This window comes from Geotrypetes seraphini, chromosome 11 (genome assembly GCF_902459505.1).
Source record: "Geotrypetes seraphini chromosome 11, aGeoSer1.1, whole genome shotgun sequence".
NCBI lineage: Eukaryota > Metazoa > Chordata > Amphibia > Gymnophiona > Dermophiidae > Geotrypetes > Geotrypetes seraphini.
In genome coordinates this window covers 20,713,251-20,732,101 of record NC_047094.1, presented here as the reverse complement: position 1 = coordinate 20,732,101, position 18,851 = coordinate 20,713,251, and the positions used below count along the sequence as shown (strand labels likewise).

Here is an 18,851-nt window from a genome sequence, read left to right as displayed (position 1 = left end):
GAGGGAGGAGCTTGACGGGGACGGGAGAGCAAAGCATGACGGGATAGAAGATGGCCGTTTGTAGGTGGTGAGCTTAATGGCGGGATGATGCAGTTTCTGTGGGGGCTCCAAGTCCGGGAAGGCATGTGCGGGTTTTTTGACATCTGGTTTCCTGTGAAGGTACTGTTTTAATGACTATTATGGTTGTAAATAAGAGGCAATTGAAGGAGGCTCCTACATGATAAGTATGAGAAGCTGAGTCCTGCTGCTCACAAGCTCCTTAGTAAATATTGTTAAAATGACTTTCTGCTGTGCATGAGTTAAAATATGGAACTCCCTTGTGGGCCAAATATGAAACTAAGGGCTCCTTTTCCTAACCTAGCGCTAGCGGTTTTAGCACGTACTGAATTGCCGCTGGCGTTAGTTCTTGGCAGGTAGCGCGCGGGGGGCAGCGCAGCGCACAGCACACTAAAAATGCTACAGGCTAGAGCAGTTGTCTCAAACCACCGGCCCGGGGGCCACATGCACAGCCCGCCAGGTACTATTTTGAGGCCCTCGGCATGTTTATCACAAAAGTAAAATAAAACAGTTTCTTGATCAAATGTCTCTTTAGCTATAAATGACAATATTATTATTAAGACTTAGCCAAAAAGGAAAGATTTATAAACTATAAAGAGTTTTACCTCATGCAAAATTGTCATTTCTTTAGTAAGACACTAACTATTTTTTTCTGAGGCCCTCCAAATACCTACAAATCCCAAATGTGGCCCTGCAAAGGGTTTGAGTTGAAGACCACTAGTCTAGAACATGAGATAAGTCAGGTCTGCAATTAAACATAATTCAACTTTTTTATTAAGGAGAAAACTTAGGGCTCCTTCTATCAAGCCGCGTAATAGTGCGTGTTAAACCGCCGACCGCGCTAGCTGCTACCGCCTCCTCTTGAGCAGATGGTAGTTTTTGGCCAGCGCGTGATGAAGAGTCGCGCGTGTTAACCCCACTAGCGTGGCTTGATAAAAGGAGTCCTTAGTTCAAGACTCAAGAAAACCAGCCCCAGACTCCTTCACTACCGCAGCTTAGTAAAAGGAGCCTTAAAGGGTTTGTTCAGAAAATTACTCAAGGCGCAATTATTTGTAGATGCCTTTTTCTAGCTAATAATTTTCTTCTCTGGCATAGCTGATGAATCATTCATGATTTATTTTTTAAATATATATATCAGCCTTGGTATTAGTTTGTAGATATGATCTCTGAGAATTGTTTGTTTTATTATATGTTTTATAATTTTATGTAAACCGTTTAGTTTTAAATGATTTAGAAATATTTTAAATAAATAAATAAATTGTGTATGTTTCACAGATAACAGTAACTAAGCTGAACCCTTTCTCTAAAAAAAACATTTAGGGTGAAGTGGCTATTTCTCTAGCCTGGCCGATTTTTTCTTCCTGTAATCTTGGTCTGCTTGTCTCCCCTAACATCTCAGTTACTGTTATTAAAAAGGATTTTGTAAGTTGACTAAACTGTATTGTTGTCACACAAGTACATACTGTACATCTCTTTATGGCTGTAGTATTCAAGATAGAAAATAAAAATCTGGGGTACTACACCAGAAATGAAGTTTCGCGGTTTGCGAGTGTTTTGCAAGACAAGCAAAATACTCGAGCAAACTGTAACTCGCAAACCGAGCATTGACTTGATTTGCGAGCCCCCACCCAACCCCACCCCTGGGAACCGGTTTTGTTGCTCCCTCGAGGCCACTGGCGCTGCTCCCTCCCTTCGCGATCGCCTCCTCCCCCTCCCCACTGACTAGCCCTGTCCTTACCCGTGTGCCGCCGGTGTTGGAAAGTGGCTGCTGCTGGGCTTTGAGCATTTGTGCATGCTCAAGGCCTTCTGGCTCTCACCCTCTCCGAGAGAATCTCGGACTGGGTGAGAGCCAGAAGGCCTTGAGCATGTGCAGTTGCTCAAGGCCCAGCAGAAAACCGGAGGCAGGCACTTTCCAACACTGGCGGCGCACGGGTAAGGACAGGGCCAGTCAGTGGGGGAGGGGGGAGAGAGGGAGGAGGCAATCGCGAAGGGAGGGAGGGAGCAGCGCCGGTGGCCTCGGGGGTCAGGTGGAATGAATCATCCGAGTTGCCATTATGGCCTATGGGGAAAGTTGCATTGATATACGAGCACTTTCGATTGCGAGCATGCTTCTTGAACGAATTATGCTCGCAAACCAAGGTACCACTGTATATGAGTTGGAGCTCTAGTAAGAGTGCATTTATTTCATAAGAAAAAATGTACAGTGGTTCCACACTGAAACAAATGGAAGTCAAAATCAAGAAAAGAAACTGTGGACTTGATATTCCTTGGTCAGATGATTTATTAGGAATATACCCCCTCTTTTACTAAGGCACGCTAGCCGATTTAGCGCGCTAAACGCTAATGTGTCCATAGAATATAATGTATGTGTTAGCATTTAGCGTGCGCTAAAACTTGCCCTTTGAAATCTCTTCATTCCCCTCAGTTGACAAGAAGAGTGTGTCTGAAGAAGCTGTTTTGCTATTGCTTGTGAAATAGAAGCTTGCAGTGAGCACTCTGTGTGATCTAAACAGTGTGCCATGATAGAATTTCTAATTGTTGAAGGAGTCCCTCCAGCTAAATATGCAGGAGGGTGATGACTGTGTTGATGCGAGTACTGTGTGTTGCTGAACTACAAAATGTAAAGATTATGAACTGAGAAGGGCTGATTTGTGTGATCAAAAATGAAGTGGATGAGCCTCACGTGAGGTTGATCAACTTTAAGGGCTCCTTTTACAAAGGTGCGTTAGGGCCTTAACAAGCGGAATAGCGCGCACTAGCCGCTACCGCCTCCTCTTGAGCAGGCGGTAGTTTTTCAGATAGCGTGTGCTAATCCGGTGCGTACTGTCACAACCCGTGTTCTTGCAGACGCTGCAAGACTTGGGTAAGTGACTAAGACTCCAATACAGCGTGTCCCTTGCTAATAAGGGATCCTCCAGGTCTTATTTTAGGCAAGCTTTCTACCTCATAGGCATGCAAGGTATTAAAGTTCTAGTCAAAATTGGCAAAAAACAAAAATAGCTTTATTCCAGCAGTAATAACATAACTCCAAACAACTCAGGTTTCAGTCTTGCAATTCAATATGTCTTCATAGTACATGACATTATAACAAAACAAAGGAAGGTTCTTCACAAGGCATTCCAGCAAGCAAACTTGAATAGCAATGCATCAAATACAGTTCCCTGCTTCTGGGCTTATAATCATGTGTCACAGTCCTCTTCACCAGAGCAGCCGTGGCTTAAACAAATACTCCTTAATCCCAAGCAGTTCATTTATACACAACAATCATGGCTATAGCACTAGTCCTCAGCCGCATGACTACATTTTCCCTTTTCTCTGTAACCTTGCACTGAGAATTAGTCACAGCTGAGAGAGACAGCAACGTGCTGGCTCAGCTTGGCAACCAGCCAAGAAGTACAAGAACACCAACAACTTTATATTGTTCAGTGCTTTATAGAAAACCTTTAAATTTGGCTTTCATGGAGAGTTTCTAAATCTGAGCCAGATAATCTTCAGATTCAGTAGCAGAGCAGAGGAATCGGCAGCAAGGAAACAAATCCAGGTTTAAACTCACTATTTCCATAGGCAATGGCTGGGTTTCAGTGCCTGCCTGGCTTGCCTGTGTTTCCATTGCTTCCTCCTCTGGCTGCTCCCTGATATGAGCCGAATCATCTGCCTCTATCATGGGCCAGTCTGAGAGAGTCTGGCTCTCTCCAGCTTCATCCCTCCTGGGTGTTTCTCTCCTGTGTGTCTGGTTTCCCTTGGCTGCTTCCCTCCCTCTGTTCTCAACAGATCCTTGTTAAATTAATCCTTGTGAAACCCCATGTGATATTTGTGAAGGTAAAGATGATGAATCATTAAAAATTACTGTAGATGTGCGATTACTGAAATAAGATGTAAACCATGTTAGAACATCATCTGTAACCCCAATAGATTGAAGTCTAGCAAGGAGTAATTGGTGATCAATCGTATCAAACGCTGCTGAAAGATCAAGAGATGTTAAAAGCACCGATTGATGATGATCCAAGATCCTTGTTAAATTAATAACAAAATCTAAAAAATGGAAATGTAACAGTGATGGGGGACTTTAACTACCCGGGGATAGACTGGAGTACGGGTCACTCCAACTGCACTAGGGAAACAGGATTTGTAGAAGCTGTGAGGGACTGCTTCATGGAGCAACTGGTCAGGGAACCGACGCGAGGGAGTGCTACTCTTGACCTCATCCTGAACGGATTAGGGGGGCCTGCAAGCGGGGTAGAAGTGGGAGGACCACTAGGCAACAGTGACCACAATGCGATCAGATTCACATTAGAAAGGGGGACACCCATAGTAAGGAGGACCGCAACAACTGCGCTCAACTTCAAGAAAGGGAACTATGTTGCTATGAGGAAAATGGTGGTGAAGAAGCTCAGAAATATCTTTAGGATGGAGACTGTGGAAAGCGCCTGGACCCTATTCAGGGACACCCTGCAAGAAGCACAAAAAATGTACGTCCCCAATTTCAGGAAAGGCTGCAAGAACAAGCGGTCAAAGGACCCGATTTGGATCTCAGCAGAAGTAAAGAGGGCAATAAATGACAAAAAAGTATCCTTCCGGAGATGGAAAAAGGACCCAACGGAGGAAAACCACCAGGCGCACAGGAAATGCCAAAAAGAATGCCACCGAGAGGTTAGAAAAGCAAAAGGGAAATACGAAGAGGGGCTGGCCAGGGAGGCGAAAAACTTCAAGGCATTCTTCAGTTACATAAAGGGGAAACGACCAGCGAGAGAGGAGGTGGGGCCGTTGGACGATGGGGATAGGAAGGGAGTGATTAAGGAGGATAAAGAGGTAGCTGAGAGGTTGAACACGTTCTTCTCGTCGGTTTTCACGAGAGAGGACACATCTAATATACCGGACTCAGAGGAGCTCATGAGTGGGGAACAGGCTGAAAAATTGGAACACATAGAGGTAAGTAAGGAGGATGTCCTCAAACAGATAGACAGGTTAAAATGCGGCAAATCACCGGGTCCGGACGGGATCCACCCAAGGGTTCTGAAGGAACTAAGACAGGAAATAGCGGGCACAATCCAGCATGTTTGTAACCTATCCTTGAAAACTGGAGAGGTACCAAAGGACTGGAAATTGGCAAATGTCACACCTATCTTCAAGAAGGGATCGAGGGGTGACCCTGGGAACTACAGGCCGGTGAGCCTGACTTCAATTGTAGGGAAGATGGTGGAAGCTATGATCAAGGACGGCATTTGCGAGCACATTGAAAGAAATGGTCTACTGAGAACAAGCCAGCACGGATTCTGTAAGGGAAGGTCGTGCTTAACGAACCTTCTGTACTTCTTTGAGGGAATAAGCAGTCGGGTGGACAATGGGGAACCCATCGACATCATTTACCTCGATTTTCAAAAGGCTTTCGACAAGGTGCCACATGAAAGACTGCTTAGGAAGCTGTGGAACCACGGGGTGGGAGGAGATGTGCACAGATGGATCGAGCACTGGTTGTCGGGTAGACTGCAGAGGGTTGGAGTAAAGGGCCAATATTCTGACTGGCGGGGAGTCACAAGCGGTGTGCCACAGGGATCGGTGCTGGGGCCGTTACTCTTCAACATATTTATCAATGACCTGGAAAAAGAGGCAAAGTGCGAGGTCATAAAATTTGCAGATGATACCAAACTGTGCGGCAGAGTTAGGTCCAGGGAGGAGTGTGAGGACCTGCAAAGGGACCTGGAGAAGCTGGAGGACTGGGCAGACAAATGGCAAATGCGCTTCAATGTGGAAAAATGCAAGGTCATGCATATAGGGAAAAAGAATTTCAACTACAAAATGGGGGGGGCATTGTTGGGAGACAGCAGACTTGAGAGAGACTTGGGTGTGCTGGTGGATGCATCACTGAAGCCATCTGCACAGTGCGCAGCAGCCTCGAAAAAAGCCAACAGGATGCTGGGCATCATAAAGAGGGGCATCACAACCAGGACGCGGGAAGTCATCATGCCATTGTATCGAGCGATGGTGCGTCCGCATCTGGAATACTGCGTGCAGTATTGGTCGCCATACCTCAAGAAGGACATGGCGGTGCTTGAGAGAGTCCAAAGGAGAGCGACGAAACTGGTAAGAGGGCTGGAACACTGCCCATACGCCGAGAGGTTGGATAAGCTGGGGCTCTTCTCCCTGGAAAAAAGGAGGCTCAGGGGAGATATGATAGAGACCTTCAAGATCATGAGGGGCATAGAGAGGGTGGATAGGGACAGATTCTTCAGACTGAAGGGGACATCAGGTACGAGGGGGCACTCGGAGAAACTGAAGGGAGATAGGTTCAAAACAAATGCAAGGAAGTTTTTTTTCACCCAGAGGGTCGTGGACACTTGGAATGCGCTGCCGGAGGAGGTGGTCGGGCAGAGTACGGTACAGGGATTCAAACAGGGATTGGACGGATTCCTGAGGGATAAAGGGATCGTGGGATACTGAGAGAAGTATCCAGGAAATAAGTATAGAAACCCGACCAGGTCGTGCATGTGCAAAACCGGAGGGTTAGGACTTCGATGGGAAGATAGGACTTCAATGGGAAACCAGGGTGGCAAGGGGGCCCCTTCTGGTGATTCAGACAGGTGACCTGTTTGGGCCGCCGCGGGAGCGGACTGCTGGGCATGATGGACCTATGGTCTGACCCGGCGGAGGCACTGCTTATGTTCTTATGTTCTTATGATCATGTGACACCACTCCTTAAAAAGGCTCTTTGGCTTCCAGTCATTCATAGAATTACTCATAAATTATGTACAATTATTTTTAAAACATTAGAAAATAAGACTCCAGCATTTTTATTTAGGTTACTTATCCCCTATTCAGGTAAAAGAATCTTACGATCTAGTGAACGGAACCTTTTATCAATTCCTTCGCTAAAAATTATTAGTACAAGAAGACAATTTATCTTCTCATGTACAGCACCTCAGATTTGGAATGCGCTTCCCATGTTTTTACGGGAGGAGAAGGTGTTTGGGAAATTTAAAAGCGAGTTAAAAACCTTTCTGTTTAAAGATGCATTTGCAAATTAATTAAAAATTTTATTTTATAGTGTTATTTTAGTGAATTATTTTGCTTTTTCTTGTCTTCCAACTTCCTTTTGTATTTTCCCTGTATGTTCTTTCTTTACTATAAAAAATGTATTTCATCCCCTCATACCTTTTGTTTATATTATAATTAATTAAGTGTATGTAATGTTTTTGTTTCCTTAAGAATGTATATTTTGCTGTACATCGCTTAGAAATCCGATTAAGCGATTCAACAAGCCAACGAATAAACTTGAAACTTGAACAGGCTCATTATATCAGGTGGAAAACTACTCCCCCTCTGAGAAGGTGGGGGAAGGGTTTTCCACCCACTGGCTTGCTTCCTGTTTTCACAGACAGGATTCTTTCTAGCCCTGGTTTTAACCGGCTGTTCAAATTGCCTGAGATTTTTGACAGAGGCAGGATAGGGTCTGCATAGAGTGAAACTTTCAAACTTATCCTGCCCTGTTTCTTCTATCTCCATTTCCATGTCAGAGCTAGAGTCTGCTTGATTCATTAATTGATCAGTCACCTGATCAGCTCTCCTGCAACTAGGTGGCTTGTGTACTTTCCTGCTCACTGGGGCAAAACCAGGAACAGATTTGGGTTTATTGTGGGGAAGACCCGAAATGGATCTGGGTTTGTCACAGTACGCTACAAACGCTAGTGCACCTTTGTAAAAGGAGCCCTAAAAGAGAATTGGAGGATCACTTAAAGTGTTACATTGCAATGCTTACATACAGTTTAGGTGGCAGACATTTATTAAAATGCATAATGTAAATTAGATTTTTTTTACATTAATAGGTTTTGATGTACAATGGGTCGGAAAAAACATCTGCAGAAATCTGAGAAAACATCTACCAAAGCAAGATCTAAACGAACATCAAAATGCTTGGAAACATTTACAGAGGAAGTTCATGATGCTTTGCAAGGTCAGCAATAACTGGAAAATATTTTTGCTGTATAGTTTGCATTGATGGCTTCTTGCCCTCATATTTGTTATTAGTGGGTTAGAGCAAACAATGATTGTTTTCAAAAGAAAGACTTGGAGGGGAATGTAAATGTTCATCTTCATTTAGGTCCCCTTTTATCAAGCTGCGTTAGGGTTAAAAAAAAAAAATCTCTGATCGCTACGGTAAAAGCTTCAACACTCAATTCCTATGAGTGTTGGAGCTTTTACCATAGCAGCTGCCGATTTTAAAAAGTTCCCCAAAAAACAAACCTTACCTCAGCTTGATAAAAGGGAACCTTATTGATCTTGGGCAGATTACCTTATTACAATGTGCCTATCTTTACTCATCTGCAGTTGTCTTTTGGTTGTCCCCAGCAAGGTTTTATGTGAGATATTAAAATTAAACAGGATTTCCTTTCACTGAAATACTCTGCATAAGTTCAGATTATTAGATCATTTAAGGACACAGACACATAAAATACCATAGAAACCTCTGGTACTTTATGGGGGAAGTTCTGTAAATGGTGTCTAAAAAGATAGATGTCTGTCTCTTGCCAATCACACTTAGATGCCTATTACAGAATCATGCCTAACTTAAAACTTATAATGGGAGACTGACTATATAGTAAAGTAATTACCAGTGTGGAGAAAATGAATGACTCATTAGCTGTACGCTCAGAGAAATGAAACTCTGAAGAGGGGGTGAAAACCTCCTCTTGGGGTAAGAGTTTACCATCCAATCATTGCATATGTTTCATGAAAAAACACTCTCTGAACACTGGTAAAACATGTATTGATAATTAAACTTGCTTGTAAGGCTGGCGTGAATATTCAAATTTCTTATGCCACAAATCTCACTGGATTGCTAGTTTGGAACACTTATCTTGTAAGTATAGCTCTCAGGGGTCTCAACGCGGCCCCGTTTCATGTTCTGCTTCAGGAGACCCAGAAACACTTAATTGAACGATGTACTCATTGAGACTCTGTACAACAGTAACAGCTTTCCATGAGAAAATCTAAAATACAAAAACTTAAATCAGAACCACACAAACCGTAGAAAAATATACTTAAATAGTCTACGCTGTGGGAAGAGTTAATGTCTTATTGGCAAAAATGAGGCGGGAAACACAAGAAAATTCAAAAAAGTACATACCAAATGCAAACTTCCAAAGTTCCAAGCAACAGAGAGCCCTGCCTGCCTCACCCGATTTAAAGCAAAGGGGAGGGAGGGGGAGGGGAGTTCTGTATGCAAACGTGATGACATCATAACGTGAAAAAAAGGTTACAGCTGTAGGAGAACTGTCACTGTAAATAAAGATGATTGAAAAAAACTGTAAAAAATGAAAAAAATAAAAAAATATATAAAAAATGTAAAAAGATTTTGTGAAAATTCCAAACACATCAGAGAAAAGCCACCCATTCTATTTCATTGTTAAGTCCTTGAGGGTGCAAAGTATTTAGTTCGTGTATCCATTTCTGTTCCTTTCGCCAGAGTAGCTTAGCTGTGTCACCACCTCTCGTGGTAACAATGGTGTCTAATACTGAGAATTTCAAATCCGCTAAAGCATGCCGGCGTTGAAGCCAGTGAAGAACCAACGGGGCTTCTTGTATGCCTGACTTAACAATGAAATAGAATGGGTGGCTTTTCTCTGATGTGTTTGGAATTTTCACAAAATCTTTTTACATTTTTTATATATTTTTTCATTTTTTTCATTTTTTACAGTTTTTTTCAATCATCTTTATTTACAGTGACAGTTCTCCTACAGCTGTAACCTTTTTTTCACGTTATGATGTCATCACGTTTGCATACAGAGCTCCCCTCCCCCTCCCTCCCCTTTGCTTTAAATCGGGTGAGGCAGGCAGGGCTCTCTGTTGCTTGGAACTTTGGAAGTTTGCATTTGGTATGTACTTTTTTGAATTTTCTTGTGTTTCCCGCCTCATTTTTGCCAATAAGACATTAACTCTTCCCACAGCGTAGACTATTTAAGTATATTTTTCTACGGTTTGTGTGGTTCTGATTTAAGTTTTTGTATTTTAGATTTTCTCATGGAAAGCTGTTACTGTTGTACAGAGTCTCAATGAGTACATCGTTCAATTAAGTGTTTCTGGGTCTCCTGAAGCAGAACACGAAACGGGGCCGCGTTGAGACCCCTGAGAGCTATACTTACAAGATAAGTGTTCCAAACTAGCAATCCAGTGAGATTTGTGGCATAAGAAATTTGAATATTCACGCCAGCCTTACAAGCAAGTTTAATTATCAATACATGTTTTACCAGTGTTCAGAGAGTGTTTTTTCATGAAACATATGCAATGATTGGATGGTAAACTCTTACCCCAAGAGGAGGTTTTCACCCCCTCTTCAGAATTTCATTTCTCTGAGCGTACAGCTAATGAGTCATTCATTTTCTCCACACTGGTAATTACTTTACTATATAGTCAGTCTCCCATTATATACATAGTCTTTTACTGACTATTGTTTATAGACATTTGCTATAACTAACTTAAAACTTAGGCACTTGTAATGTAGACCAAGGCCTACATTATAGGCACCTAAGTCCGGCAGAGAATCGAGGCTGTGTAGGTACTTTAAAAATGAGTCCCAAGATACTACCTTTTGGCTTCTGTTATACATTCCAATAAATTGCTTTGCAATAAGCAACAGCAGTAAAAACTTTTAAACTTTAATTTCCTCTGTTTTGTTTGTAGCTTGCCTTCAGGAAGATGGAGCAGATGAGAGAGATGCTCCAAAAGTTAAATTTCCTTGCCCCCTTGCCATGTGGGAACTTGGTCATTGTGACCCAAATAAATGCACAGGAAGGAAACTGGCTCGTAAAGGTCTGGTCAGAAACCTACGAATTAATCAGAGATTTAATGGGCTTATTCTGAGTCCTATGGGAACCCAGTATGTCTCTCCTGCAGATAGGTATGTCTATGTTTAAAACATATTGGAGTTGATGTTCAAAGCTATTGAAATGGTTGGGAGAGGCTCCTGGCCATTTAAATCACTTGTGCAGGACTGTCCAGGGTTATTTAGTGACACTTACCTGGATAGTGCTACTGAATATCTTTTCTAACTGCCAGTCCCGAAACCGGCTAGTTTGTGGGTGGTCCAGGAGCAAGGTTAGGGCAGAGCGTAAACTCAGCTAGTTAGTAGCAATTTTCAGTCTATAGTTATAGTTATTGTATATGATATACCATAATTTTTTAACAAACAGTAAAACCAAAGCAGTTTACAGCAATAAAAATAAATAAAAACAGACAGGGTAAGGAAACCCAAGACAAGGGAACAAACTGAACATGAGTAGGATGACAGGGGAAGGAAAGGTTTATAATGCTTTAGCAAAGAACATAAAGGAAAACAACAAAAGGTAAAAGTTTAGATAAAATTGAAATTAAAATATATATACATGTTAAAGTAAAAATTATCCTATGAGGAGGTCATGTTGCGTGCCATTTTGCAGTAATAGGTTTTTAATTGAGACTTAAAGGTCTTGAGAGGTTTTTCAGACCTTAAGTATAGTGGTAGTGAATTCCATAATGTAGGTGCCATAACCGAAAAACTAGAATCCTGGTTAATATCCAAGAACATCTATCTGTCTGAAAGATGGTATAGAGAGCAGATGTTGGTTGGAAGAGCGAAGATCCCTTTTTGGGGAATTGGGTAATTAGACAAAAATGAGGGGAGCCCAGAAGGCTGGATCTGGAAAGTAAGTACATTATATTTGAATGCTATTCTGTAAACGATCGGAAGCACATGTTCAGATTTGAGTGAAGGTCATCTTTTTGAACGGGAGTGCAGTATTTTGTACAAGCTGAAGATGGCAAAGTTGGTACTGGAGAAGTCCAATTAATAGAGAATAACAGTAATCTAACCAAGAAATAACCAAGGCATGTAAGAGGATCCAAAGTGAGTTATGACTGAGGAACGGATGAATAGAATGCAGCTGACCAAGTTTTAAGACTGAGGAAAAAACAATACTAGAGATGTGAAAGTGAAATGAGAGCAAAATATCTAGTTACACCAAGAATCTTAATGAATGAGGCATACAACAGACCTGTCAGGGTATAACAGAGAAGGTTAGATGTGCTTTTAATGGAAGAAAAAATCTTGGTAGATGTTTTCTGAGAATTTATTTTTAATCTATTTGAGGTTAACTAGTCAAGATTAAAGAATAGTCATAACAGTTGGAATTGAAAGGCTAGATTAACTGAATGTCAACATAAATGAAAAATATAAAACCAAGGGACTGGTGCAATAATGTTAAAGGGGCAAGAAAAATATTGAGAAAAGAAGTATAGGTCCAAGAACAGAACCCTGGGAACATCTGACTGAAGCTGCTGTGCAGTAGAGAAAGAGCCTGAATAGGAGACAGAGTAAGTCCAATCAGTCAGATAGGAGGAGAACCATTGTAAAGCTTTATCAGTAACATGCAATTCCTTTAGATGGTCTACTAGATCAAAAGCTGCAGACATGTCCAGAGAAAAGAGAACTACATCACGATTACTGTCCAAAATTGATCTTACATAGTTAAACCCAAGAGTGAATGCTCAGTAGAGTGATGTGGATGAAAACCCATCTGACGTGGATGGAGAGCGTTAATCTGGTCAAGATAATCAGACAGCTGTAGAGCTACCACTTTTTCAGTGATTTTGGAGAGAAAAGGTAAGTTAGAAATAGGTCTATAATTATTGACCTCTGTGGGATCCAGTTTAGGAGCTTTGAGCACAGAAGTTACTGTAGCATGCTTCCAAATTGGAGGAAATGTTGCAGAATTAAGACTGTTAGAAACCATAGCCACTAATGGACTGGAAAGACAGTCTAAGAATTTTTTTATAAGAAAAGATGGAATTGAGTCACCTAGAGAAGAAGTAGATTGAAATGAAGTAACTACTTTCCTTAAGGATGGAACCGAAGGAAGATTAAAATCCGAGAATTCAGAGACTGAAACTGTAGAGGATGTAGTTAGAGGAGTAGAAGAAGAAATAGGTGCTGTTACTAATGATTTCCTGAGCTAAGAGGCCTTTTCAGAAAAGCCATTGGCGAAGTCTTCGGCACTAAGGGGGATCGGTGATTGAGATGGAGAACTACTAGTAGAAGATATTCCAGACAGAGAATTAGATAATTGGGAATAATTCAAGTCTCGTTGCAGAGGCCTATTTATATAATTTCATTTAGCCTTCCTTAAGGAGATGGAATAAAAGAGAGAGATTTAAATCTACTTAAGTAACTCATGTTAGGACAGCAAAACAGTTGTTTTAACTTTATATGGTGAGTTAACTGGACACTGATCTGAATATTGGCTGGTACCTGGTTAACTTCCAGGTTGGCAGTCATACCCGGTTGTTCATTGCCAGGAACTACATGTGCTTTGGCATTTAATATCCAGGGTTAAGTCAGCCACTCACTGTTGTGGACTGATTACGATCAACCTGATAATTTTTAAATAGGTTGAATATGGTCAACTTGATAAGTTTTAAATGTGCAAAGTAATCTCTAGATAGGTTACCATCTTCAAAACACATAGAGGGGCATAATCGATAGAACGTGCATGTGCACATGTACATCATCGATGCTGGATGTCCCCGGAAAAACCGCGATAACCAAAAGATGTCTAAATCATTCAGTTACCAGGGACGGACTTTAAAGACAACTAAATTCTGAGTATGCCCTAGAAAGTCATTGAAGTTCGTTCGATTTGACGCACATGCTTGCTGTCTATTAGTTGTCCTGGCACATGTTCTAATGATGTCAAAACATTGTTGCATGGGTGTGACCAGCATCCTTCATGCCTAAATATAGCCCTGCACATCGCACAATGATTCTTTGTGGGTGTAGTGGTGTTTGGACTTGGGAGGTGTTTGTTCTGTGCTATAAAAAAAATTGAGTTCTGAGTGAGATTGTGTGACAAGAGAGAGATTCTGAGAGTGCCAGGGTGAGAGAAAGTGAGAGAGACTAAGGGTGACAGACAGAAGAGATTGGGAGAGTGAGAGACCATGCAGTGAGAGAATGTGTGACTACCAGAGTGAGTATGTGAGAGAGTCTGAGAGTGGATCTATGAGAAGTGTGTGTGAGTGAAAGTGAGTGTGATGGTGGAAAGAAGGGAGCCGAATTACTCCCTAGGGGAGACATAAGAACATAAGAATTGCCGCTGCTGGGTCAGACTAGTGGTCCATCGTGCCCAGCAGTCCGCTCATACGGCAGCCCTCTGGTCAAAGACCAGCGCCCTACCTGAGACTAGCCCTACCTGAGTACATTCTGGTTCAGCAGAAACTTCTCTAACTTTGTCTTGAATCCCTGTGGGGTGTTTTCCCCTATGACAGACTCCGGAAGAGCGTTCCAGTTTTCTACCACTCTCTGGGTGAAGAAGAACTTCCTTACGTTTGTACGTAATCTATCCCCTTTCAATTTTAGAGAGTACCTTCTCGTTCTCCCTACCTTGGAGAGGGTGAACAACCTGTCCTTATCTACTAAGTCTATTCCCTTCAGTACCTTGAATGTTTCAATCATGTCCCCTCTCAGTCTCCTCTGTTCAAGGGAGAAGAGGCCCAGTTTCTCTAATCTTTCGCTATACGGCAACTCCTCCAGCCCCTTATCCATCTTAGTTGCTCTTCTCTGGACCCTTTCGAGTAGTACCATGTCCTTCTTTGTGTACGGCGACCAGTGCTGGATGCAGTACTCCATGTGAGGGCGCACCATGGCCCGATACAGCGGCATGATAACCTCTGATCTGTTCGTGATCCCCTTCTTTATCATTCCTAGCACTCTGTTTGCCCTTTTGCCGCCGCCGTACATTTCGCGGACAGCTTCATCGACTTGTCGATCAAGAACTCCCAAGTCCCTTTCCTGAGAGGTCTCTCCATGTACTGCCCCGGACATCCTGTATTCGTGCATGAGATTTTTGGTTCCGACATGCATCACTTTACACTTATCCACGTTGAACCTCATCTGACATGTTGATGCCCATTCCTCGAGCCTGATTATGTCACGTTGCAGATCTTCGCAATCCCCCTGCGTCTTCACTACTGTGAATAACTTTGTATCATCTGCAAATTTAATCACCTCACTCGTTGTACCTATGTCCAGATCGTTTATAAAGATGTTGAAGAGCACAGGTCCAAGCACCGAGCCCTGCGGCACCCCACTGGTCTGCCTCCACTATGAGTCTCGGGTGTTTGGCCACAATGAACGCAGGTCACCCTGTAGTGTCACCATGAGGGTCTGGACCCGGTTCCGTGACACCCTCCATAGGTGAGCATCAACCACTACCTATCGCTATGTAAGCCCACACAAGTAGCCTGTGCCTTTAATTCTCCATAGCTGTCAGCAATGGCCTCTTAATACAAGGGCCCCCTTACCCTTTTGGCAAGCAGTCTCTTGCTATTGTCTGCCAATAAATAAATATAATAGATATAAATAAAGAAATGGAAATAGTATAATAATAATTTTTTTCTTGTATACCACCCTACCAACAGTTCTAGGCGGTTCACAACAGAAAAACAGACATTTCAGTAAAAATACAATCTCGTATACAGTACTACTGGTATATCATTAAATACAACATTATTTAAAAAACACAGTTACAATACATCAATTAAATGCAACGTTGATTAAAAACTATTAAAATACATAAACTAAAAAGACTGCATCATAAATGTATATAGATCGATATAGATACATAATATATTGGCAAGCAAATGTTTTATATATCTATATCGTCAAAATAGTAATGAGAAATAATGTGCCCAGTGCCCTCCTAACCCTGTATACTATTGATTGGTGGAAACAAAGGTTTGTCACTTGACCCCATTCTCCACAATGTTCTTGCAGGCGCTTTGGGGTGTACAGAGACCTGGAATCCCTCAGGCGCAGATATAGGAGGGTGAACAGGAATATCCCGGCCCTCATCCAGCACAGAAGTCACAACCTCAGAGCTTGGCGTAAGTTCCCCCCCCCCCCATTCCTTCTCCGCAGTAACTACAATTGACCAGGTCTCCTATTATGTCTTAGATGTGATGCTCCTACCTCTTCTCTGCACCTTATTCCCAGGACTTTCAACAATGAGATGACATGTGGAAAATTGTGGTAGGGGGGAAGGAAGGCATGCATATACAGAATATTGTCACACAAGAATCAAATAGTAGAAACAATTAATGTTCTTCAAAAACTGTAAAATGTTACCAGCCCTCAGAATAACATTCAACAAAAGTGTGGCGAAAAAGCCTCACGTTTTACTTATCAGAGCCAGCAATCACACAGGATTTTTAGCCACACACTGCTTATCATAGGCAAAAAAACTCCACAGATGCAATATGTAACTTTCAATAGGAACAGAGCCTACCACTGTGCACAGGGAAAAATATACAAAAATACACTTGTTAGAAAGAACGCCGACGCTTCAAGCTAAGTGTATTTTTGTATATTTTTCCCTGTGCACAGTGGTGGGCTTTGAAGAATATACGCAGTGTACCCATTGATTGTAACAGATACATTCTCTCACACACTCATATATATTGTTCATTGCTGCAGCTTGGCAAACTTTAAAACAAAATACATTCACCAACAGCGGGTATCAAACCCTGCCACTGCAGCACCTCATCCCAAACCACTACACTACAGCATCAAGTGACAGAAGGGAAACGGATAAAAGACAAGACAATAACAGAGGCCACTCACTATATCCCTGGCCCTTTGAACTGATAATCCATCACACACACCCATACTGCACTCATTGCACAGGTTGGGAAGCTGCCTTGTAATGCCAGTATACATTCAAAATTTTATCTGTGCTTCTTTGCTGCACCACCTCTTCAAAGCTCACTCCCTTGTGCATGTGCCATTCCCTGCCAGCTGTTCTAGTATACAACCCAAGCATGATGTGGCCATCCTAACTTTATGTTCTTACCACACACAGGACAAGGATAGCATGCTCTAGGAGGCAGCCCAGGAGGTGGTGGAGGAGGATGGGGCAGAGGCGAGGCAGATGTGGGAGTGGACCAGATTGCTGGGGGGTCCCAGAGGATATATATGTGGACATGCCACCAGTCCAGGGAGTGCCCCCAAGAGTTGCCGCCCCCAAGAGTTGCCACCCCTCCTGAGGCCAATATCAAGCTTGTGCAGCTAGTGGGGCAGCTGCACCAGGGCATGCAGCAGGTCTTTCAGGAGCAGAGGCAGCTGCAGGTAGGCATCTTCCAGGAGCCTCTGTGAGTGGAGAGGGGGCCAAAAGTAATACTGGACAGGCTAATGGTGCATTGAGGCCCAGATCATGTTACCAACAGTGTCCAGGGCAGCTCACAAGTAGCTGGCAGAATCCCAATGACTGAAAGGACATCACAAGGCCTATTCTTACCATATTTTGTGGACTTTACCAACTGCATCTCATTGGGACTAGAGGTCTGCATGGGAACGGGGATTGCAGGAATCCGTGGGGATCCCCCCCCCCCAGGCTTATGGGACTCCTGCGGGGATTCTCCCCCCCCCCCCCCCCGGCTCACGGGACTCCCGCGGGGATGGAACCGGGATTCCCAAGGCCTGGAAAGAGAATTAATAGAAGATAGACAAAAGCAGAAATTGGAACCAAGATAATGGAAAACCAAAATGTCTCACCAGCTACAGGAAGGGAGATATTCATTTTGAGGGGAGCTAAGCTCAAAGTGGGAGGCCCAGTCCAACTTTAAAAACAGCCGCATCAGCGGCATGCAGCCTTTCGTTGCCGGCCCTCCGCACCGAGGAGAGGAGCGTGGGAGCCCTGCTCCGCCCCCTCCCGATACAGCAGGAGAGCCCAACTTTAAAAACAGCCGCACCAGCGGCGTGCAGCCTTTCGTCGCCGGCCCTCCGCACCGAGGAGATGAGCGTGGGAGCCCTGCTCCGCCCCCCTCCCGATCCAGCAGGAGAGCCCAACTTTAAAAACAGCCGCACCAGCGGCGTGCAGCCGCTCGGCGTGCCGACGAAGGCGCATGACAAAGGCGCGTGCGCCTTAGCTCGCGCCTTTGCGAAGCGTCTTCGCGAGGCGCCTGAGGGGAAGCTCCAGACTTTTCAATCAGGTAACCAAACCCTCAAGACTTACATCCTCAGTGACATTGGCCAATATCCACAATTGGGCCACCTCACCAGACCGGTGCTGACACAAACTGGTCACCTTCAGCGGAAAACCTGAACCTCCAATCCAGACAAACCTCCACAAATAGGGAGGGACCCCCCCCCCAAACAGACAAGGATGGAGGAAGGGGGAGAGGCAAAATGTGTGTTTCCCATGAATCGGGTCCATTCGTTCCTCTGTAGTCAGTGGCTGTAGCATCTGTCATCCATTAGCCAGGTCCTGAAAAAGAGGAAGGAGGTTCTTAGTAGGAGGAACATGGAGCATCTGCATGTTTGGAGATGGGGGGGGGGGGATCTAGACAGTACAAGAGGCAAGCGAGATGTCTATACAACCAGAACTGTTAAGGGATCAGGAGTAGTAGCTTACCTGAACACAGCAGCAGCAGCAGAAGGCTCGGGTAGGTTCAACTTTCCCTCAGCCAGATACCACGTGGAGAACTGTGCAGAGATGAAGGCGACCTAGTACGACTAAGAGATGAAGATCGGTGCTTTTGTAGACGTATGCCGTCCACATGACTTTTAAACGTACCAATAAACAATCGAAAATCTGGCATAGACGGTGGAAAATCTCTTGGACATTCCATTGATTCGTCCATAACCAATTAGTTGGTCATCCAGCTGTGGGTCGTCCAATGGGTGACTTCGGGGACGTCCTTTATCGGCTATATAAATGTGCAAACTAATATTCTCAAAAGTTTGGCACTTTGTCACCATGGCTCCAAAACGCCAG

The 18,851-nt window shown here is 43.5% G+C and overlaps 1 protein-coding gene across 2 annotated transcripts in view; it reads left to right on the top strand.

Moving 5' to 3' along the window:
* The first annotated feature begins 2 nt into the window (after nt 1-2).
* The window catches only part of TSR3 (TSR3 ribosome maturation factor), a 43,745-nt gene continuing 24,896 nt past the window's right edge, over nt 3-18,851 (top strand). For both annotated transcript variants that reach the window (XM_033963401.1, XM_033963402.1), the window contains exons 1-3: nt 3-159; nt 7,878-8,005; nt 10,732-10,948. In XM_033963401.1, coding sequence (XP_033819292.1) covers nt 7,891-8,005; nt 10,732-10,948 — 332 coding nt within the window. In that variant the 5' untranslated portion in view covers nt 3-159; nt 7,878-7,890. The remainder of the gene's footprint in view (nt 160-7,877; nt 8,006-10,731; nt 10,949-18,851) is intronic.